The following is a 23,861-nucleotide window of genomic DNA, read 5'->3' as shown; positions in this document are numbered from 1 at the left end:
AAGAAGTTCTTTAGACGCCTGTGACTGAGGGCTGTGCAGAGTGACAGACCTTGATGTGTTTTGGGGCTGGTGGGATTTTGTAGACACGTTTCTGTAAATGAGGTTAAAAGTCAAAGCCTCTCTCTCTCCCTCTCTCTCTCTCTCTCTCTCTCTCTCTCTCTCTAACCATCCCCCTCTCTCTCACCACACGCTCTCTCTCTCTCTCTCTCTCACCCCCCCTTGGGTACACAGCCAAGCGCTGCGGCAAAATGTCATATTTCACTGGCAGCGCTCTCAGAAGACGACCTCCCCTCTACTGTACAGCTCCTGCGCTTCTACTGTACTCTCCTGCAGCGTGTACTCCAGGGGAATCACTTCTTCTCCCCCCTCTGCGTCTCTCTGATACTTATCGGTTTTCTTTTCTTTTCTTTTTTTTTCTTTTTTTTTTCTTTTTTTTTCTTTCTGGGACAGAAGCGCAAAGAAAAAAAAGTCCCCGATGAAGTCTCCTGCTGCCGGTGAATATGAGTGAGCGTCCACTAATAGAAAAAAAATGACTCAGTTTTTATATATTTTTATTAAACGTGGCTGAAAGTCACTTTTGTGGTTGTCCTGAAAGCTCCTGGATGCACACTCTCACTGTCGGCACTAACGTGGGCTCCTCACAGCCTCACGTCCTTCCTTTGCTCCCGCTCGTCCGTCCGGCAGCAGTGCGCCGCAGTTTCGCGTAAAACCAAACCCTCCCGGGTCCAGTCCTCTCCAAACCCGCTCTGTAGAGGGCACAAACCACCGATCGGACTCTGTGCGCTCCGTCCCGTGCTAGCGCCATGGACGTGTTCAAGAGCCGGCTGTTGGGGATATCCGTGGCCGTGGCGCACGGCGTTTTCTCCGGCTCCCTGAACATCTTGCTGAAGTTCCTCATCAGTAATTATCACTTCAACTTCCTGACGCTCATCCAGCTCCTGACCAGCAGCACCGCGGCGCTCACTCTGGAGACCCTGAGGCGGCTGGGGAAGATCCAGATCCCGGCGTTCAGCGTGCAGCTGTCCAAGGTAAAGAACTGACCGGAGCAGGGACCCTCTCTGCAAAGGATCACGGTGCTGTAGCAACACACTTAGAACTGATACAGGTCCATTTTCAGAAGTGTAGCAGGTCATTAAAATGTTGTGGGAAAAAAAATCCTCCTCAAATGTTGTATTTAATATGCTTACATTTGGTTAGAAAGGCAAATAAAAACCTTCACCCGCTACATTTTTCTTTTTTTAGAAAAAAACAAAACAAACAAATCATAGTTAAAGTAGTCAAAGTCTGTTGCATTACAGCTCCTTGTTGTCAGATTAAAGGAGCAATGTGCAGTTTTGGAGAAGAAATTCAAACTCAGGCTGAAACTTTTAACATCTACAGTGTTGATTAAGTAACGACACAAACTCGGGAATATGTTTTTTTTCTCCATGACTGAATAAACAAGCTGTTCTCAGAGGAGAAAAAGGTCCCTGTTCATATGATCCCTGATACATGTTTTAAAGAGGTCTTACCAGTATTTCCCCCTATCTTGTCTGTATTATCAACTGATCTCTCTCCTCAGGCTGCATCCCAGATTATTTTTAAAACAGCTAGTGCCCTTAACTCACATGACTCTCCCTCGATACCACAGATTTAGTTTAATACAGACCTATTGCCAAGCTTCAGTTTCAGACATTTTCTAAGAATTTTTCCTCAAAAATTAAGATTGAATTAAGAAAGCAGCAGATCCCAGAAATGATCTTAACCTTTAAATGAACACTATGTTGTTAAAAAAAACCCCTTCAAAATCAGAAATGTAATATTCACAATATAAATAATACAAACTCTGAAATATGTATTTTTTACCACGAGTGAAAAAAAACAAGCTGTTCTCAGAGGAAAAATAAGGTCCCAGAACACTGTTTGAAGCTAGAAAAGTGGCAGGGTCCGCCACATACAAAGTAAAGCAATATGATATTTTGTTGCCCTTTAAGGTCAGTTTGTTCATTCTGTTTATTCAGTCATGAAAACAAAGAGAGTTTGTCTGTTTTGTTAGTTAGTTTGTATCGCTCTCTTTCTTCTCCGTAGCTACGGAGTGCACCTTTAAATTTGATCTGAAAGACAAACAAAAACCGGCATCGGCTTAGTTTTTCTTGTTGGACAACGTTCACAGTAGTGTCCTGTCCTCTGCTTGATTATTCTGCTGCGGTCCGCCCCCAATCACTCCAAAATATGCACCAAAGTTAATGAGAGACGCTGGTTGGGAACCATGTGAGGCTCGCTGTTAGATATGTACAGCCCAGTTATGGAAAAGCTGACTCGATACGGAAGAAAATAAGCTGAAGAGAAAGATAAACCAATGACTGGGCCTTGGCCAAGACATATGTGTATTGTTCTGTGATGACTGGATGAAGTATTTCTTAATGATAAAAAAAGATCTGTATGTTGAGAGAGTCTGGTGCTCACTGGGACTGATGCTTTATGGATTTTAGGATGATAAAATGTGAATACGGAACCATGGATTGTGTTACATAATCGAACTAAAAAACAAAGATCTTCATGAGCTCAGCTGACGTCTGGTGTTTTACCACCTATGGGTGGTGTGTCAGTCTGGAAGAAGAAAAGGCGGATTGTTCTGTGTGCTGTTTTGCTGATACAGGAAACAAGTTCCACTGTGTTTTCTGCCTCCCTTTTTTATGGCAATCTGTGCAGAATTATGCTCATTAACATTAAAACAGATACTGATGCAGGAATGTTAAGATGGCTGTTTACATGTGAAACATTTAACCCAGTGTGGGAGGTGTGAATAAAGCTCTTCGTCAAGAAGAACCATAGATTTGTAGAATTTATTCCCACTGTAGAATCCATTTGACATTTCTGATTTTATCTATGTGCTTGACTTTTTTCTCCCTGCAAGAAATTGCTGATGCATTTTTTTGTGGTTTAACTTATTCTATGTATTTACTTATTTTTGCTGATATTGTAAAAATGGAAGATGACACACGTTCTCTGTTAGTTTCGTAATCCCATGAGGCATGGACCAGATGTTGGCATGACAAAGAAATATGAAACTATCGGCTGTAAAATTCAAGCAGTTCACAAGCTAAAACAAAACCTTCAGTTTTAAATAATCTGCAAAAGTGATTTTAGTGTTTCTGATATATGTATCAGAATATAGAATATGTACAAAGCCCAGTTCAGATGGAAGGAAGACTAACGCTTCAGTTTATTAGTTATTTACTGAAGTTGCTCAGCAGCTGGCACCCAGCCAGGCCCCCAGGAAAAGTGTCAGGCTTGAAGCCGGTTTTTGTAGTGGCCAGACTGTGTAATTACAATCCCGTGATGCCCAACGGCCAAAAAGATCTTTTCCCATAAGCTTACATTGTGAAAGAAAGGTCTGTAAAACAGTGGATACATTCTTTTGAACGTCACAACCTCTGCGAAATGACTTGTTTCACTGTCAAAGTTCGAGATAGTTGTTCCAATTGTTTGGAAAATTTCGAAAAGCGATTTAATTATTCTATCTCCATGTCATTTTAGTTCTGGTTTATAGTTTAACCATTAGTGAGGTAGCTGTAACATTTCCTGACCCCAGCTGTTTTATCCCCCATTAAAACACACTCTGCTGGACAAACTATGTCATTACAGCAACTTTTAATTACCCCAAGCATGTTTATCTGCATTATACTTTTTAAATATAAGGTTTTAAAGCCTTATAAAGGTTAATTGATAAGCCAAATACCAATAAATCAGTCGGGCCCTGCTATTTTGCACAATGTTCATTGTGTGTCCTTCAAGGAATTTAGACGGTAAAAATTTCCAAGGGGTCAAGTGAGTCATGTAAATTAAAAGAACCCTGCTTGTAGTGTATTGTGAGAAACATGAGAAAACCCTGCCTGAATAAACTCAGTCCACTGCTACAATTTAGAGGTGTATTAATTACTTTAGTACAGTTATAAAAAGACAACTGTAGTGGGGCGAGAGGGAAGATAACTGGATAAAATGGATTTGTAGAATTAGAAATTTCACAAATATGGTTATGGCGTCCTGCAACAATGTCCTTTGGGAGGTGTACGTGGGTGCGTTGGGGCAGGGTGGTGCTCCCATTGGGCCGTTCCCCCTGTTAAAAATTAACAAATCACCTACTGCTCAAAGTCTTTGAGTTTTATGAATTAGTGTTCAGTTAAATGCCTGAAAAAAAGGTGTGTGGTTACCACAGACTGAAGATATTTACAAGCTTTGTTCTTCAACATGAAATACATCATTGAATGTCCCACAATCTAAGTATGAAGCTCTTTCGAGACTCATCCACTCACTAGTCCGTCTTTACTGGCCGACTTTAGTTACAAGCTATTCTAACTCTAACTTTGTAACTTACAACATGTAAAAAAAAGTTGTGTAGTAAGACGCTTAGTGGTGGTGACGTTTGAGTCATGTGACCATGATGTAGCTTTTTTAGAGCTTAGTAGCTTAGTAGCTTAGTAAATGTAGCTTTTCACTTCCAGAGATCAAATTCATGCTTCAAGTATCACAAAAGTGGTGGTCATCTATGAAGATTTTGATTATTTATTTATTTTTATTTTTTTTTACGAAAAGTGTTAGTATCATTAACTTGTGTTGTCATTCTTTTCTGTAACAATCCAATCCAATTTGACATGTGCTTCAGTTTGCTTTGCACAGAAGTGGCTGGTAGAAATTTGATAGGATAGAATGCACAAACTCTGGCTCCAAATGAAGTCATACACGTCAGCCAAAACTTTGAAATGTGCAAAACAGAAAAAAATGGCGCAGCGCAATCAACAAGCTTTTTACTCTGCGAGAGTGAGCTCAGTGAAAGACCACAGACTGAAAAATATCATTCAACACAGTTTGTTCACAGTCAGATATGACAGATGATCGAGCGTCTGTCCTGAAAGTGCCGCCTCTGGCTATACATCTGCTACATCACCGTCAATCAGATCTCGTGACACAGCTAGCATGCTGGATAAGCATTTATTAGTTTTAGAGCTGCAGTAGCTTGTCGCAAACTGACGTGATGGACAAGAGACAAATTGTTACTTGCTGGATGAAAAATGAGCTGAACAACAAATTCATTGGGATTCTTCTCCAGGAGACCACAACTGTTTAAACAAAATTGAATGGCAATCATAGCAGTTTCACTCTGGATCAAAAAGTTCAACTAATCTTCATCTCATGAGTCTTGTAAGATAAAGTAGGCTACTGCTGTTGCTACATATAAAGGCATCAAGGTTTTCTCGAAAATCAAGCATAAAAATAGCATTAAGGATGAATCAATATGGATCTTTGAACTCTTTCAAGCTCCTTGTTGAATCAAGGTTCTGCAGAATTGAATCAGTCCTAAAGCTAAAAGGTGGCTCCAACTTGGTTGTTGAATCTGCACAGTTAAATTGAGGTTAAAGAGCCAGATTAGGCTCACATAAACCTTCTTTTGAAAAACATACCAATCAAATTTTATCTTTCAACTTGCTTGTTTAATGGAATTTTATCACGCTTACTGTAAAATGCTGTCCTATTCTGATTTTACCAAAGTAAACAGAGATCTGTCTGCCACTCTGGGTTTCACAATCAAAAAAAATTAAGTTTTTATGTTATATTGAGTCACATTGCAATTCTTTCCTCAGTCTTTGACGTATCATTTGATGTTTCTATTGAAGTTGAGAACAACAGGCATCTAAATGAAACACACTGTTAAGGTAGGTACACAACTCAAACAAATATCTAACAAAGGTCCAGTCGTATTCAACATTTTAATATGGAAATGTTTCACTTTTATGTTTAATTTTCCTGCAGTAAGCGGTTGTTTTGGTGTAAACCAACACTGGATTGCAGCCGTTTCAGGTCCTCTTATGATGAAGCCAGCTCAGAATGACTGTAAGATAAGTGATTAGGAGAATAAGAGAAATAGCTGCAGATCCTGAACCATTCTCCCTTTAAGCAAGTACAACTTAAGATAAGATAATCCTTTATTGGTCCCACATTTGCAATATTACAGCAGCAAAGGGCATAGCAAAAGTAGAGATCATAGATGTAAAAACAGTAATAAAAAATATGTAGAAAATATATATTAAAAAGTACTAGTGAATAAAGACAACATACCCCACCAGCCCACCACACACATCATGAAAATAAACTCATAAATTCAGTATGTGTGTACAACTTCTGTGTTCGATGCTTGAAATTAGAATTTTCATCACGCAGTTATGCAAATACATTGGCATATGATCAAATACCAGCAATAGGATTGAGCCTCAGCCAAGGGAGTCACTTTGTGTTGAAAAGTGGTGGGGGCATAAGGGCTAAGAAGAAAACATGACACACGTTAGTCTCCCCAGTGAGCTTAACAACTATTCACACCTGGGCTCACCTAGTTCTAACAATCCACATGAAGGCCAGTTGGATCATGTCCTCAACAACTCTGTAAGGACATTCCAACACAGAGTTTAGAAGCCTGAAATACCCCTCCAGTTGATTAAAACTAAAGAAGCCTCTTGAATACTACATTTTACAAAGAATACTTTGTAAAGTGGTAATGCTAAGAATACTTTGCAAAAGTAAAAAAAAAGGTCTGTCAAGGTTTCCATAACATCAGAGGAGTCCTTAATATATTACATGAAAAAGGTGGTGATAAAGATACAGCGGTACTGTCATTAGACGCCCAACAGGCATTTGATGGAATAAAATGGCGCCATCTTTTTAAATTGCTACCACGATTCATATTTGGAGAGAGATTCCTTAGATGGATTCATGTTCTCTATACAAACCCAGCAGCAGAGATTCTGACTAATAATTTTGTCTCAAAACCATTCAACTTACAGTGTTCAACCCGGCTAGGCTGCCCACTATCACTGATGCTATTCATGTTAGCTATCGAACCTCTCGCTATGGCTGTCAGAGCCCATAATGGCCTCGCGGGCATCAAGACAGGCGAAGAAGAACATAAGATATCTTTGTATGCCGATGACTTCATACTTTTTCTGAACAGGCTTATGGATAGTATTCCAAATCTAATTACATTAAATAAAAAATTTGGAGAGTTCTGTGGATATAAAATACATTTCTCTAAGTCATCACTACTATTTCTAAATAAAACATTAATGACTGACACCAACTATAAAGACACCGTTTACAAACCGTTTACTTATTTAGGTGTTAAAATTACACCTGAAAACAAATCTATTTTATCTCCATATTATGACCTGTTAACAGAAAACATAACAAATACATTAATACTGATACTGATGCCAATTTTAATTATTGGTCGTGTTAATATAATAAAAATAGATATACTGCCAAAATTCCTGTTCAATTCAATCAGTCCCACTTCCACTCCCAAGTGTTTTTTTTTTTTTTTTTTTTGATAAAATGAATAACATTCATGCTAAATTCATTTGGAGCAATAAAAAAGCTAGGCTGGGGTTGAAGTTGCTTTACTTGCCGTATGAGAGAGGTGGCCTTCGTCTTCCAAATCTTCGGTGGTATTACCAGTCTGCTCAGTTACACTCTGCTGCGTTTTATTTTAGCTCAGATATTCTTCCACCTAGGGTAAATATTGAGCAAACAACTACATCAGAACTACCCCTCAAGCCATATCTATATTCAGCAGATCTTAAACCATTGAAAAAAAAGACAATAAATCCTTTTCTTAAAAATGTTATTGCCATTTTGTACCGTGTACACCAAAGTATTGGAGACATCCCTGCTTTATCTCGTTGTTTTCACCTGTATGGTGAAACAATGTAGAGGTGATGGTGGTTTCAAACTTTTGGCAACCAAAGGTGTGCAATGTGTAGGGAAGCTATGCAGAAATGGTAAACTACTTACCTTTGAGCAAACATGTAAGGAGCATGACAGACCAAAAAAAAAAGAAAAAGAAAAAAACAAACATTTTTTTCAGTTATTTATAATTGAAACATTTTATATCATCGACCTAATATCTGAGCCACCTTTGACAAATCTTGAAAATCTAATCATTAAAATCTGGCTAAAAGGGGTCTAGCATCTTTGTTTTATGGGACTTTGATGTCTCATGAAAAGGAATCATCCAAGGACAGATTAGAAGCATGGAAAGTCGATATTAAGTAGGATCTACTCAAAGAAGACTGGGAAGTGGCATGCTTAAAGGCACAGCAAAATACAATTAATACAAGACTGAAATTGCTCAAATATAAATGGCTAATGCAAACTTACAAACTTACTTGCAAAATTTGTTCCTCAATTCTAAACACTCAGTATTGATTGATTTTGGGCTTCTTCAAGCTAGAAGACTGATCACTCTTTTCTGGAAACATACACAGTTGCCCTCTGTTATGGTTGAAGGAGATTGCAACATATCTTGTGTTGGAAAGACTTAAGTATGTTGTTAGAGGGAAAAGAAAACAGTTTGTTAAAGTATGGAAACCTTTTTTGGATTTTTTGGAGGGTGAGAATGTTGTAATAACTTGAGGTCTTCAGGTTACCACTACTGCTGCTTTCAGATATTATTTATTTAGTTTCACTTTTGATCTTTTGATTGTTTTGTTGTATAGCACATCCACATAAACATGACCATATCAATATAGGCTATACTTCTGTTTCATATAGACAAGCCTATAAGTTCTTTGTTAAGTCTCTGTGTGACTGAAATTAGCTGTATTTCGTAGGCCTAATGATGAGCCCTAATCCTCTCAGCGCATTTTTACATTTGCATTCTTGAATCACATATGTAATCACATAAAATTAATTGATTGATTTCAGGCATTGTATGAGGTCAGGGAAAAACTGCATCGTGCTGCATCAAAATTAATTTAATCTCATCAACCATTCTTGCTGCATATTTTTACTTAAGATAATTATGCTTTTATAAAGTTATGGGAACAAAATTAGTGGTTTTGTTTTCTTGTTATCTTGTTTTGATTAGCAATTATTATTATTATTATTATTGTTACTCTGTCAAAAAGTGTTGGGTACATGTCTCAGGCGTCCCCAGTGTAAATGACAAATGTAGCCTCAGGTGTACTTTGTGTTTAGTGCCTCTAATTAGCATTCACACACATTTTAATTCACTACAACCGCTGACTCAATTCTTATCAGTATTTCAATGTGGCACTTTTGTTTCTCACGCTCTCTTTTTTTGTTTGTTTGTTTTACAATAAGCATTACAGCCTCACAAAGTCACAATGTATTTGCATCTACATTTGTTAGTCACATTGCAGGGACACAGCGACACTATGGGGACCTATCTCCCATTTGGTGGAGGTGAGTCCCCATAGAAGCCTGAAGCCGGTCCCCTCAAGGTGAATCAATAAATCTTACTGTTAAAATTCGTATTTTGGCCAGATTGCGGGCTGCAGTCATTAAGATCGGGGCAAGTGTCCAGAGAGCGACTTTAATCTAACACAACCCCCTCTGAAGTGTGTGCGTCTTGTTTGTCTCTGTGCAGGAGTTTGCCTCAGTGTGTATCCTCTCCACGCTGCAGTCCACTCTGACTCTGTGGTCTCTCCGTGGCCTCAGCCTGCCCATGTACGTCGTGTTCAAACGCTGCCTGCCGCTCTTCACGCTGAGCATCGGCGTGTTTGTGCTGAGGAATGGTGTCCCGTCCATCGGCGTGGTGACCGCTGTCATCATCACCACCGCTGGAGCCGCGCTGGCTGGTAAACACACCGCATCCGCACGTAGTACACACACTCCTATGACACTGTCTGTCCATAGTTTTTCTGTGGCGGCTCTGCAGCATAAAATGACGTAGCTTTCCAAAAACTGCCACTATTTTGGAACTGTTGTGATTTAGCTTTGCACTGTCAGATAAAAGTGGTCAGTTGTTTGAAACGATCATAATTCCTACACAGTGTTGGGCACTTTTATTTTTTTGGTTGACAAAGGCATAAGACAGGACAGTTTTTCCAGTTACAGATTACTTTTTTGATAATGCGAAGCATTACGTTACTCTTTACAAGAAAATAATAATCAGAGCGCTATAATGGATTACTTTGTAACTAGTCACCCCCAACACTACAGCTACAATGCAACCCAGCTGCAGACAGAGGGGTTGCAGATTTTGCTTTTGCTATGCCAGCAGGGGCTAATGTAGAAATGAGGAGCAGCGACAGAGGTCTGGTCAGCTCACTTCTTTCTAACTTCCCACAGACACATTTTCATTTTCGAAACATGTCCCTTGAGCCAGGGCATATCTGTGGTTTGCAGGAGCGTTTACTGCTAACAGCACATCCTGCAGCCTGGGCTGAAATAAACAGCCTCTCCTCGTATGTGAAGCTGCTTAACCATCGCAATTCATTTCTGGTCCTGTAAAAATCCTTGAATCATCTTTCCCAGCAGTAAATTTCTCCCTTTCATCACTGTTAATGATCCTGAAGTCACAAACAGAAAACCTACAGATAATTCATTTCCTGAATCAATCTCCACAGCCACTGGGCACAGTGTTTCTCAGGCAGGAGGGGGGTCGAAAATATGAAGTGTGAAATGTGCAGAATATGAATCTAATAGATGTATTCATCATTCCGGGTTTAATCTTTGAGATAATCGCCTTTTCTCTATCTCCTAGACGTCTTTTGAGGATTAATCAAGTGGGATAATGTGATTTTGTCAACATGCAATATGTTCTAGTTAGTAGCTTGGCTTGGGGCTCTTTTTTCTGGGCATGAATTCACAAAAAGAAAAACAGAGAATAGGACTAATTTAAAATGTTATTCCTTGGAGATTCCCTTCCATTCCATTGTAAACTTGTCATCCCCTGCAGTTTGGTCAGGTTTAGGTGGAAAAAACTGCCACTTTTGCTTTTGCTCCTATTTTGCACAAGTTGAAGTAACAGATGTTCTGATACACACAAGAGAACGATTTCTCTCAGATTTTGAGCAGAAATGTGTTTCAATCTGTCAGTGAGCACTTCTCCTTTGACAAGATAATCCATGCACTCCGCAGGTGTGACATATCAAGATGCTGATTAAACAGCATGATCAGTGCGCCCGTGTGTTTGGATTCATTCACAGTTAAAGGTCTTTCTGGAACGCGCAGATCGGGAGTGTAAAGTCTGCATGTTGACTGCAGGAGTGTTTGTGTGCCGTAAAAAAGAAATCCTACATCTTGTACTTAAACTTCAGAAATGGGAGCAAATACAGGTACACTTTCAAGTCTGACACGGATGATCTCCTGTTGTGTATCCTGATTGGACTCTCTGGATATTGTCCGCAGGTTATATGTGATAGGGGCTAAAGGGAAAATAACTGAGTGTTGACTTATGGTATCACACGGGAAAAGAACAGCCGTCTCTTTGGTGATATTCTGCATTCCAGTTCAAGTCAGAGGGTCAAAATTTCCGGGTCGGAATTTCCCTTCCAAGTATTCCAGGTGCACGGCCCGAAAGGTCATAAAGAACCTCGGATCAGCAAAACAAAATGTCTCTCTGACAAGACGTTCACACAAGGGGAGGGAACAAATGCTAAAAACATTTCATTTCACACCTTTTATACCTGGAAACATTCAAATACTCCATTAATTACCCTCATGTGAATACTGTTGTCTATAAATACATGATATCCCAACCTCATCTGCTGCCCTGTCACCAGACTCCCTCCTTTACTTCTCTAAAGTGTCTGTCACAGTCGACCGTATATAAAAGTTTGTTTTGATGAGGATGAGCCAATCACAGTGCCTGATCAGCTGTCTTATTGGATTTGAGTTTGTCTTGTTCACAAGTTAATAACTTAAAGAGTAGTCATACTTTCTAAAATAATAATATGTATATATTTTGCACCGGATGTGGACCCAATGTTGCTTTCGACCAACTTTTATAGAAAAAAAATATATAACCATGTTAAAGTGAAGTGTATTATGGCAAAGGGTCAATCAACATTTTTCAGTCTGAAAAGAAAAGAATGTTGTGTTGCTGCTTTTCGCATATAAATACATCTCTGTTATGTACTTATGGGACTAATCGTGGTTATAATACTGATGTACACGGTGTATTAGAGAGCCAACCTCATCTGATCATGTTTATTGTTTGACTGAGAAGATCGACACTGTTCGCGCATGAGAGATCATTAAAATAATTGATTCTAATTGATTTTATGCAGCGTTTAAATCAGGTGCCACATAAAACATGAGTGAACACTTGTCAATTTTACCGCTGTTGATTTCATTGGAAAGTTGTGGCGCCTCGAGAAGCAGAGACTAGATTCAGAGACATTTCTACTCAGGCTTTTATTGTATGAACCCTTTAAAAAAAATGTTTGCAAATGACAGCTTTAATCCAAACGGGAGCTCAGTTTGGATCTAAACTTTTGTTTTACCCACTTTGAATGTCAAAGGCAGATTTGGTCGAGATTTTCGTGCATTTCTTGGTGAGAGCAGCTGTTTCTTTTTTCTTTCTTTTTTTTTTTTTTTGTGGCTCTCTCAGTTTCAATGCAAGTTTCCAGCCTACACACACACACACCCACACAGGATTAATTCTCTGTCTCGTCCTCCTCCTGCTCCATTTTCTGACTTCTTTCATCATCTCTTCCTCATATTTCCCACCTTAAAACGCCCACACTCCTCCTCTCTTTCTGTCCACTTCTATTTATATTATTCCCTGTTTCGAGAAGACTGATACCGGAACAGATGTAAAGGTCCAATACCTGTACTAATGAAGCCAGCTCGACCCTCATTGGGGCAAATGTTTGACTTATATATTTGTGCTCAAAATCGAACTAACTCACTAAAACTAAATCATTACAGAAACCTTTGTTGATTCCTCATGGTTTGAATGTTCCTCCTCAGGTGCTGGCGATCTCACCGGCGACCCCTTCGGTTACGTCACCGGCGTGCTGGCGGTCATCATCCACGCCTCTTACCTGGTGCTGATCCAGAAGAGCAGCCTGGACAGCGAGTATGGGCCGCTCACTGCGCAGTACGCCATCGCCGTCATGGCCTCACCGGTGAGGACCGATTCCCTCCAAGAAGTTTGCAATAAAGTTCTACTTCTATGCTTTCTTTTTTCGTTTTGCTCGTCTTGCTCCTTTTTGCCTTTTGTCTGTTGTTTTCTTCAACTGTTTAATTTTCCTTCACTGCTCCTTTTTGAGACCTCACTTCTCTTTCACTTCGCTTTTCCTCTTCTGCATGTTTTCTGCATATTTCCTTTAATTTCTCATTGTTTCCATTTTTCTGTTTCTCTTTGCTCCTTGATTTTTCTCCTCCCTGTCTCTCTCCCTACCTCCTCTACCTTTCTTATGCTTTTCCCCATTTTGTCTGTCTCAGGTGCTTCTGGTGTGCTCCCTCATCTCCATGGACACCATCAGCATGTGGTCGTACGAGGGCTGGAAGGACCCCCACATCACGGTCATCTTCGTCTTCTGCGTCTTCATCGGCTGCGCCATGAACTTCACCACGCTGCACTGCACCTACATCAACTCCGCCGTCACCACCAGCTTCGTCGGCGTGGTCAAGAGCATCGCCACCATCACGGTCGGCATGCTGGCCTTCAGCGACGTGGCGCCGACTGGGCTGTTCATCGGCGGCGTGGTGGTCAACACCGTCGGCTCCATCACCTACTGCGTGGTGAAATACTTTGAGATGAAGAAAAAGAGCTTGTACGAGGACCTGGAGGAGGCTGGGAAGGACGGTGCGCTACCCGGGGAGCCGTACCGAGAGAAGCCACCGCTGAGCGGCGACGGAGCTGTGGATGGCGACGGATCTGGTCCCGGAAATCCAGACATGGAGGGGGTGTTGAGCGGTGACGGGAAGGAGGCCGTGCCAGCTGGATTGGCTAACGGAGAGGTGTACTCAGGAGATGGGGGACACAGAGACGGAGATTCAGGCATGAAATCCTGCGTCATGACAGAAAAGGAGGCGCTGGAGATGCAGAGGGAGCACCTCCAAAAGGAAAACACCACCCCCGGTCAGTCGGTTAGTGACAGCTATGTTGGGGTGTGGAGGTCCATCAGACATCTGCAGTTTATGAAGAAAGACCCTTTGATTGACAACATGGAGCAGCAGAGTCCGTAAAGGGTGGGACGGAGACCTGAACTGACTCTAGAAAACAAAACTGGAATGAATTTGAGGATAAAAAAAACCACGAACATGCTGAAGAAACGAGAGCAGAAGGAAAAAAATACAGACGAGAGCTCTGTTTCCACCGGGGACCTCTTTTACTAGCGGTGCTGGGCAAAACTCTTGTTGGAAACACTGCTGTTGTTTCTGTGATACCTCAATGAAAGCCCACGCTTCAGTGCTAAAAGTTCAGTTTCATCACTCAAGGCTTTGATTGCAACAAAACAGCCCTGCAATTTTGTTGTAAGCAGGAAATAGAAAGTCATTTTCTTTGTTCGTCATGTGGTTAAAAAGAGGTTCCTGGTGGAGAGAAGTGGATGAAGAGTTTTGGGCGAAGCTGCCCGTTGGTGATAAATTCTGCCTCTTGTCTTCTTTCAGCTCGGTGGCGTCTGGCGGGGACCAGGCTAAACGCAGTGTAGCATGATCTGGTTTTTGGTTTGCATCCCCAACTGATCAGCCAGCCTCTCAAACAACAGCAAGTCTTGTAAAAAAAAATGTTAAATAAATACATGAAAAAAACAAAAAACAAAATGCATTGGATTGCATCCAATCAGGGAACAGCAAACAAACAGCAGACCACTGAAAGTTACTTTTTGTCACGTTGTCACCAGGGTGAATTCTTGTTTTCCGACAGGCCGGGCGGATGAAGATGCGGACCAGATCAAGTTTGTTCACTTGTAAAAGCATGCTCTGGCCACAAATGCTAACTACTCTAATGCTGTGTCACACTGGGGTTGTTTGTGTCAGTATGACTGAGTCTGACTGTGTCTTTTTTGACCCCGCAGGGTTCAATGTTACACCTGTTTCCTGCTGATTCACTGCATCCGTTTTGCTGTATGAAGGGAAACCAAGTGAAAAAATAATAATGCATATAAGGCATAATGGTGGGTTTTAATGTAACTGTCTGCTCGTACATTGCTTATTTCATCTTTCTTGTTCCCTCCCTAGTGGTGCCACTAATTAAGTTCCCATGACACAAGTCCCTCCATGCGATCTCGTGAAAAAAGGTGGTGCTATTGGTGATGTAACGACGACCCACACGGCTAGATGGCAGACTAGTAAACATGGCGAGATAAATGCAAGCTAGTCAGGCTGGAGCATAGATAAGAGCAGGTGTATGCCAAATTTACATCATCACAACGACCACGCCCCTTTCTGGGTGAAATCAAGTGCTGGTCTGCACTGACATGGATATTTTTTATAAGCAGATATTATCCTCCTCTGTTTAAAAGAAAAACATCCTGTCCACATCACCTCCTTTTACAAAATATGAAAAATAAAGAAGCCCAAAAATAGTTACAAATGCAGAAACTCATGTGGGGCCAGTAGGTGTCAATAAAGTCTACTTCGCGATACGTCAAACACCAGAGAAAAACATGACGAGCATGCATTGGCACCGTTCGAAAACAGTGTCGTGCTCAGCCTGATCTTTCTCGTCGTCACTTCTAACGTCAGACAGAGAGGATTTTTATTTGCTGTGATCATCACGGCTCCAGTCCAACCAAAAGTGACTGCTCATTTATTAATATAATCCAGGCCATGATCATTTCTGAAACCTAACCAGAGGAGAGAAACAAACTGTGACTGAGAAGTGGTTATGAATAAAAATAATAAAGTCACCAAGTCTAACAGTAAAAAGCCAACATTGATATAGTCCAGTCCACCAGTGATAATTACGCATTTTTATACTTTATTACAGAAAGGTTTTCCAGGAGAAATCTTCTCATAAAACCACCCAAATGGTCTTAATATAGAAATGGGCAAATACACAAATTATTAAAAAAACAAAGTGCACTCAGGGCACCAGCTGAGATGGTCACAAAGCTAGCTGAAGTTTGCACTGCTACATCCTGCAAAAGCTATTTTCTACATTCCTGAATTGAAAAAGTGTGAAAGTTGCCCATACACCAACGGGCGTGTACTTATACAAAAGTAAACCTATTCAAATTAGCTTCATAACCTTTTACATTAACCAAATGAAGGGTTAGGGTTACTGCAGTGAACTCTACATCTCTGCTACTTTTCAAAATATGGCACTGTGTCTTTGCAGGAAAAACATCTTGGTAACTGTGAATATTCCATAAATCTGCCTTTTGAACATTTATTACTATATTCTGAACCTCCAGTTTATTTGCCACTAATTCCTGCCCACAGTGAGGTCTGTGCAGAGGCGTCCAACACAAAGCAGAGCGTGGCTGCCTCTTTGTTGGGCAGTTACATTCTCCAGTGCACACCTTGTCGAGGATTATCCCTTCCCTACTCCTCTCATGATTCATTACAGGCATCTTGAGAAAAGGTGGTAGAAGTAGATTGCTGGGCTCAGCTGCTGTTTAATCAGGTCACAGCTCTGGTTAGACCACGTGATCCGAAAACTACTAATGCTGGGGGCAAGCGTGCGTAATCTACGCTGGTTTTATGGAGGATTCGCCATTTTCTCAGCACATCCAATGTGATGCGGCTTAAACATACAGTTAGCACCAAGCCAGGAAAGGTGATATGCATAACATGATGTAAGTCGAAGAGAGAATAGAGGAAAGGAATAAGAAACGTGAGGAAATAAATACGTTTGCCTGATGCATTCTTGCTTAGAGTGAAATGTTCCAAAGGATGCCTCACTCATGACTGCAAAGAGCTGGAGTCGGGACATGGTTAGCTTAGCTTAGCATAAACACTAGAAGCAGGGGGAAACAGCTAGCCTGGCTCTGTTCAATTCAAGTTAAAGAATACCAATCACTGTCATTCCCAAGTCATCAAATACAGATGTTCTGTCTCATACAGACACACAGAGTCGCTAAAGTAAATGTTAGCTCGGTACATTTCTGCACAACCACAGTTTCTTTATGTTTTAACTTAACCTTTGTTTAATTTTCTATTTGTGCCTTATCACAATGTTTAGTTATGCTCTGATTAGGCTTTGGCACAACAAACACTTGGTTAGGGTTAGGAAAACATCACGGTTCGGTTTTGTTCACCAAGAGGAAGATGGTTAGACTTCCCTTGAAAATCACTGTTTGTGGTATTGACAAAAACAGCTGGAAAATGTCTCCAGGTGCCCTTAAAAATAACCAGTGGTGTGATAACTGCCACCACCAACCCCTCCACCTCCTGCTGGACAGGTGGCTAATAATCATATAACATGAACATGACATGCCACATTGGGTACAAAATATCAACCTTGGATGCATCTGTGGTTTGCAGAAATTTTAACAGCTAACTTTATATCCTGGAGCCCTAACCCCAACCAGAACATTGTGAAGTGGTTGCATTTTGGTTTGGGTTAAAATAAGTGAGTAATAACTTGCTTACGTGTCATAATTGAAATTACTTTATATGGGGAAGTTAAGTTAGGACAGATCAAGAGGCTGATTGAACAGTCTGATTGTTGCACATGTGTGATTTTGACTGGTCACAGTTGAAGTCCACTCCAAAATGTGCATTTTCATCCCAGAAGAAGTCTTAAATTATTTACTGCAAACTGCGATAGATGGAAGAAAACCCAAAATTCAGAGAAGGTGATGAAATAATACTCAAACTACTGAGAAATCCCTTCAAGATTTCTGCATCCTCACCAAAAAACTTTCAGCTAAACTTGTTTGAAAATGATGGTGTTTTAAGATTTCCTAGACAGGACAGACAAGATGACATCTCAGTTGAGGGCAGCTTCGGTCTGTTTATGAGCTCATGTAAAACTGTAAGGCGACAGGCGATTCCGCTAAGAGGCCACTTTGTAAAAGAAGCAGCTACGTCTCAGTCAGGTCAAGTAGTAGTCAGGTTACTTTTCTCACAGCTTTTCTCACAGGGCAATGTGGCTCGAAATCACAAAGCATTCTTTGTTTCTTGACAGTTTTTGATTAAAAACCCACGTTTGAGACACACAGTTCGGTGTGTGCGTAGAAGCGTTGACGATTGATCCACAGCACTCTATCTCCTGTGTCTCCGGCCTCTTTGTTTCTGTATTTAACTCCAAACTGGAAACATTAATCTCCTGTCTCCTTCCGCGAAGACGGAGCCACCGGCGCCTTGAATTGTGTGGAGAAAGAAAGCTGTCAACCGGTGATATTGATTGGTATCGATTTCTCTTCTCACAGTCCCCAAACTTCATTTAACGCTACAAAAGATCTGATGTCCCCTCGAGCTGCAGTAAACAGGGAGTGGGCTGTTTGCAGCAGCCTTGTTCAGACGTTGTTTTGGCCATTAACTTTGTAACAAAAAGATAAATATAAATGTGGAAGCATGATGTGTGACTAGTTTGGTGTTTTCGGTGTGTTTCTGAGTGAGTCGGGCGGCACCACCACGATTAACTGATTTGTAATGTTTCAATAAAAGTGTCAAGGTTTGGATGTTGTGACTGAGATGGAGCCTCGCTGAGGGCTGAACATGTACCAATTTAGACTTTTTGTAAATGTGACTCACCAAAAGTGCATGAATGTATTTGCTTTTCTTTCTTAAAGGTGCACTTCGTCAGATTGGCCACTCATACTCCAAACAAATAGGGGGCAGCATTTCACCAGATTAACCACTTACTGCTGCTAACTATACTGACGATAGCTTGTTAGCTCAGTTAGCTTTGCAGCTAGCTGGAGCACTGAGGAAGTCTTGTTTACACTGCTGGCACAGGAGTTTTGGATCCACCATGTAAAAGAGGTTTTCAGCCCCAGGGCTAGCTGGTTAGCATGCTAATTTCACTAGAAACCACTGCAATGCATAGATGTCACGGAGATAATGCCAATACTGTCATTCCATGCCAATACTATCTTACATATCGCACCTAAAACCTGCAGGTCCAAGTCAGATTCTGACAAAGTTTCTTGTGAGGCAGCTGACATTCAATCATTCTTCATGTTCCCCTCTTTAATATGCCTGACACTCTTTTCTTGTCTAAAGTAAGTACAAATGAGCTAGATCAGTTTATTGTAGCCAGCAAAATTAGGATTCGGTTTACACTTCGACAACTTCCTGATAATTTGCTCTCGCGTTTCCTGGGAAGAAAATGAGGAGTTCAATCAACACACCTCCGGTTAATTAATCCCATTGATTTCCTGCCATAACCTTTCTCTTTATGAGTCTTTTAATCAGTGCACAGCGGGCTTGCTGAGCATGGCTTGTGTTTAAAGGATGAATTTAACACAAAAAGTGAAATTCAGTCATCATCCCCCCCCCATGCTGATGAAAAGTCAAGCTAGGTTTCATAGTCCATAGAACATTTATGGAGCTTCACAGCAACACAGCGCTGCAGCATTCTCCTAAGCAACTGAAGTCGCTGGAGATGGAAAAACAACCAAAAAAAACAAAAAACGCCTCCAAACAGCTCATATCTGGACTCCAAGACGTCCCAATATGATTTGAAAAACGTTACTTACACCCCTTTTTTGAGCCAAAATGAACTGGTGTGGAGCTAACACTTGGAGCTTTGCAGCTGCAGTGAAGTTTCAGCTGTAAGAGGGTGTAGAAAAAAAAAAAGTCTTTTCAAACCACTTTGTGATCTCGTCTCATCAGGAGACTTGGATTACACCGGACGGAGCTGTATGGAGCCATATTATTGTCGTTTATGGTTGTGTTGTAGAAGGAAAACAGTATGTGGAGAGTTAAAGTGTAAAATAATGAGTGAATAATGGGTTTTAATCGAGCTTGCAACTCATATTTTCCCAACAATTAATCACAGTTCTTTACAGGAATCCTCCTGGAACATTGCTATGGGAGTTTACTTATTAAGTTTTGTGTTCATTGCAGTTAAATGCAAATTGGTACATCTGTATGTTTGTTTCTCTGTCAGTGTTACTGTTCATTTGTTTCTGTCGCTGTACAAACAATTTGAGCTCAAGTGAATGTACTGTATTCTAACTGTCCCCGACGAAAAAGAATTGAAGTGATGAAAATGTTTTTTTGGTCGCAGCAGCATGTTTGGAAGAGTGACGAGTAAATAAACAGCCTGGTGTCATGAAACTTTGTGAAATGAGCAGATTCCTTTGAATAAAATGGACAAATGTTAGCCGGGTACATTTCTGCAAAACCACAACTTCTGTTGCATCTTTACATCTGTGTAGGTTGAATTGTCTATTTCCCTTTCATCATAATGCATAGTGCTTATGCTCTGGTTAGGTTTAGGCACAAAAAAAAAAAACAACACTTGCCTAGGGTTAACAAAACACAGTTTGGCTTAAAATATCTGTTTGTCACAATCGTGGATGGAGATACTCTGACTTCCTGTGAAAAAAAGCAGGCTTTGTCACCACAAAAACAGCTGGAAATATCTTCAGGTGTCCTAAAAAATGATCCAGTGGCATGACATGAAGTGCTGTGGCCCTTTTGTCAGCCTTGTTGGCTGTAATAACACCACCACCTTCCCCTCCACCCCCTGATGTGAAAGGTGACTAACAAGCCTTAGACGTTGTAGCGGTTTGATTAAATTTAAATTCCATTACTAAAATAAAACCTCACAAAGGACACATGCCCCTGAATGCATTTCACACACACACACACACACACACACACACACACACACACACACACACACACACACACACAGAGTGGAAAATAACAGCAGAGAAGATGAATAACACACTCAGTTTCAATGATGACAGTTCAAGTTCAAATATGTGATACTCTACTTCAGGATTTCCCCACTTAACCAACTTAACATAACCCCAAACAAGTATTCCCCAACACGAGTCAGTCAATTTATAAATGGAAAAAATCCAAGAAGATGTAGAAAGAAAGATTAAAACAAATTGATCACTAGACTCTGCTGCCTGCATTCTGTACATCACCCAAGCCCCCAATTCGAGTCTGCTGGGTGCTTAACTAGTCTCTAGTGCGCATGCTGCACACTGCTAACATTCTATCTTGGACACTGGGCTGGTTTTCTCTGAACACTCTACTGCAACTTGCTGTAACACTGAAGTTAGCCAGGCGCTAAACTGGAACTTGGCCAAGCTCGGTCAGTGGAAGACTGTAATGTGTGGATGATCCTCTTCAGTGTATACCTGGGTAGTTGAACTTTTTTGGCCTCATGCTCCACTGAGCGGCTTTCATCGGAATGAACGGGTTGCCACCTCCAACGCTATATCCAGATTTTTCCTATAAAATGTTTGTAGGTCGCTAATAACATCAATTTAACGTTTTTTCCAGAGGCACAAATAAGAGAGTAAGAGGTTCGCACCTCATTCGTGATATTAGGATGTTTCTGACAAGGTGATATAAGAGGGGTGGTTTTCTTAAAGGCTGATGCATGCCTCAGTGTAGGTAGCTTTAGTGTTAGCAGTTTGTTTTGTTCAATACAAAAATGTCCGAAGTCCGTCTGAAAGTGAAAGTGAACCCCTGTTAATGTGCTTATTTGTTAAAGACAGAGGTTAATGTGTTCTATTGAGCAGTCACTCATATCGACAGCTTGTTATTGATGAGGTCAATAAAGCAGCTCACTGTGTATTCATACTAACAAGGCCCACACACAGAATCCTGTACTGCACCTCTGAGGACCAGAACAGGAGCGTTAACATAATAATTTTCCTGACCTGAAAACATATTCTAGCTTTTACTCAGACTCGAACAAGCTCTGATCGTAGACTGTGCTATAGTTTTAATGCGTGTCAACTTAACACAATTGTTTATTCACTCATACTACATAAAATGCAGAATAATTGAACATTAGAATTTGGCTTATAACATATTTAAATACAATCATCATGTGATCATCAGCTGGGATAAGAACACAACACCTGGTCAGCCGTGGTGCTATGATGCACGCCAACGCTGGTTTAATATAATATCATCAGTCTCTTGTTCAAGCGGCTCGGACATCATTCCGTCGACACTGACTTTAAAAGAAAGACTGAAGTTAAAGATGACATAATGCCTCTGGGGTGATGTATTTTTGTAGGCCAACCTGGAATTTAGCATTGCCTTGGTTCTCTCCACAAAAAGCCTGTGAGGTTTATCAACTGGATTTTGGGTTATTGCAGGAAATAAACACCAAGTGTATGATTCTTTCATGTTCTGTTCAGCAAGATAATCTTCACAGACGAACACCAATTTTATGATTTTTGAATTTTGAATTAAATCTCCTGATTTAAGAGGCTACTTGAACGACACCGCAACTGAGATGATTGTCACTGAGCATGTGCAACTCTCAATCAAGGTATGAGAGCGACGCAAGATGTCTCACTTTTTAGCGCCGTCAGCTCGGGGTGAAATGTTTTTGATTAAGACTTTTAAAGTCTTCTTGATAAAGTCTGATGAGGAAGGTGATCTGAAAGTCTGACTGAAATGGCTGATCTAGTGGCCAAAGGAAGAGCTGCAGAACCTCAAGACCTCAATCATCACTTCAACGCAAACTCAGATGCAATTTGAAATACGGGCCCCTCTTTGCACAAACTTCTCTACAACAGCCTGGCATCTGTTTTCTGGGCAAACAGAAGAAGAGCTGACCGAAAAACAGGATGGAAATCATGTTTTGCAAATGATGTATATGCGTCCAGAGAATTCTTCTAAAATAAGTAAAATGATACCAACATATCCTCCAGTCTGGGCAGCTGTAACTCAGCGGGTAGAGCAGGTCGACTAGTGATCGGAAGGTCGCTGGTTCAAATCCCGGCTCCCTCGAGCTGAGTTGAGCTGCATGTCGAAGTGAACCCCAAAGTGCTCCTGATGTGCCGTTAGCACCTTGCATGCCATCAGTCAGGGCCCTGCGATGAGCTGGCGACTAGGGTGTACCCTGCCCTCGCCCAGAGACAGCTGGAATTAGCTCTAGGAACAATTTTTGTCGGCCAACCTGGAATTTCCCTTGAAAAAGGGATAAAGCGGTTACAGACGATGACAGGACATATCCCCCAGTCTTAGCCAGAGAATCAAACACTCAGTTTAAGGCCTAATTAGGAAAATCCAGATGTGGCGTTTTCATGACCTGTATCCAAATTCAGAACATTTTCATGTTGGTAATGATATTGAAAAAAAAAAAAGTGTGTATGTAACTGAGACAATGCTCACTTTTTTCAGTTGCTCCAAAAAATAATATGTATTTATTATTATTATACATAATAACCTTAGCATTTTCACAAGATCATCTTCAGCTGTTGACAGTGAGACCATGATTACCTCAAGCCAGGAAATATCTGCTTTACAGTCTGTGAAATTTCAATCAGTTCCACTCTACCACAGTAATGGCATCATCGCTAGAGACCATAACAGCATTTGGAATGCGAATGTAACAAATTATTAAATCAGCCAGCCGATAAGACAAATATTTTGCTTTCAAATAAGAAGCTCCAACCAGCAAACTGAATACATGAAAACGATCCAGAAGCAGTTTCCTCCCACATCTTCCTAACTGTGATTTGAAAAGGGAAGCGTGAACTCTCAAACAAACATCTTAAGGATGTGACCACTGAACAAAATGTCTTCACAAAAAAAAACCAAAACACAGCACTGGGGATGGTGTGTTCCCCGGCGTTGGGAGATTTTAATTTATAGGACTTTTTGAAAAAAAAAAAAAAAAAAAAAAAAATATATATAGATATATATATATATATCTATATATATATATATATATATATATATATATATATATATTCATTTGCAGGGTCACTGAATCTGTACAATTACTTTGGAGGAAAAACAAATGTGCCTGTGGTGAAGTGAAAGGACCGTCTGCTCTTCAGTGTCTATGTCCAATACAATTGCGTTTTTGAAATACAAATAAATCTCTCAGTGGGATATTTATTGTTGTGGTGTTGGTGCGGGGGAAGTCCTGTCTGCAGAGGCATTTCCACGGTTCACCACACCAAATACAGACACAAAGATGGACTGTGGAGGCGTGCAGACATGATTACATTATTCCATTTATGATA

General features: G+C 40.6%; 1 protein-coding gene across 1 annotated transcript; it reads left to right on the top strand.

Annotated features, from left to right (window-relative positions):
• The first annotated feature begins 284 nt into the window (after window positions 1-284).
• On the top strand, window positions 285-19,994 carry LOC119012005 (solute carrier family 35 member D3). Its single transcript, XM_037085444.1, has 4 exons — window positions 285-1,028; window positions 9,419-9,629; window positions 12,751-12,908; window positions 13,228-19,994. The coding sequence occupies exons 1-4, from the start codon at window positions 804-806 to the stop codon at window positions 13,972-13,974; spliced, it is 1,341 nt and encodes a 446-aa protein (XP_036941339.1). The 5' UTR covers window positions 285-803; the 3' UTR covers window positions 13,975-19,994.
• The last annotated feature ends 3,867 nt before the right edge of the window (window positions 19,995-23,861 follow it).

The sequence above is a fragment of the Acanthopagrus latus genome, chromosome 22, assembly GCF_904848185.1.
Source record: "Acanthopagrus latus isolate v.2019 chromosome 22, fAcaLat1.1, whole genome shotgun sequence".
Taxonomy (NCBI): Eukaryota; Metazoa; Chordata; class Actinopteri; order Spariformes; family Sparidae; genus Acanthopagrus; species Acanthopagrus latus.
This window is presented reverse-complemented; position numbering and strand designations above follow the sequence as displayed.

Coding starts and splice junctions, on each gene's coding strand:
- LOC119012005 (XM_037085444.1), top strand. CDS start 804: ATGGACGTGTTCAAGAGCCGGCTGTTGGGGATATCCGTGGCCGTGGCG. Junction 1,029..9,418: donor TCAGCGTGCAGCTGTCCAAG/GTAAAGAACTGA, acceptor GTCTCTGTGCAG/GAGTTTGCCTCAGTGTGTAT. Junction 12,909..13,227: donor TCGCCGTCATGGCCTCACCG/GTGAGGACCGAT, acceptor TGTCTGTCTCAG/GTGCTTCTGGTGTGCTCCCT.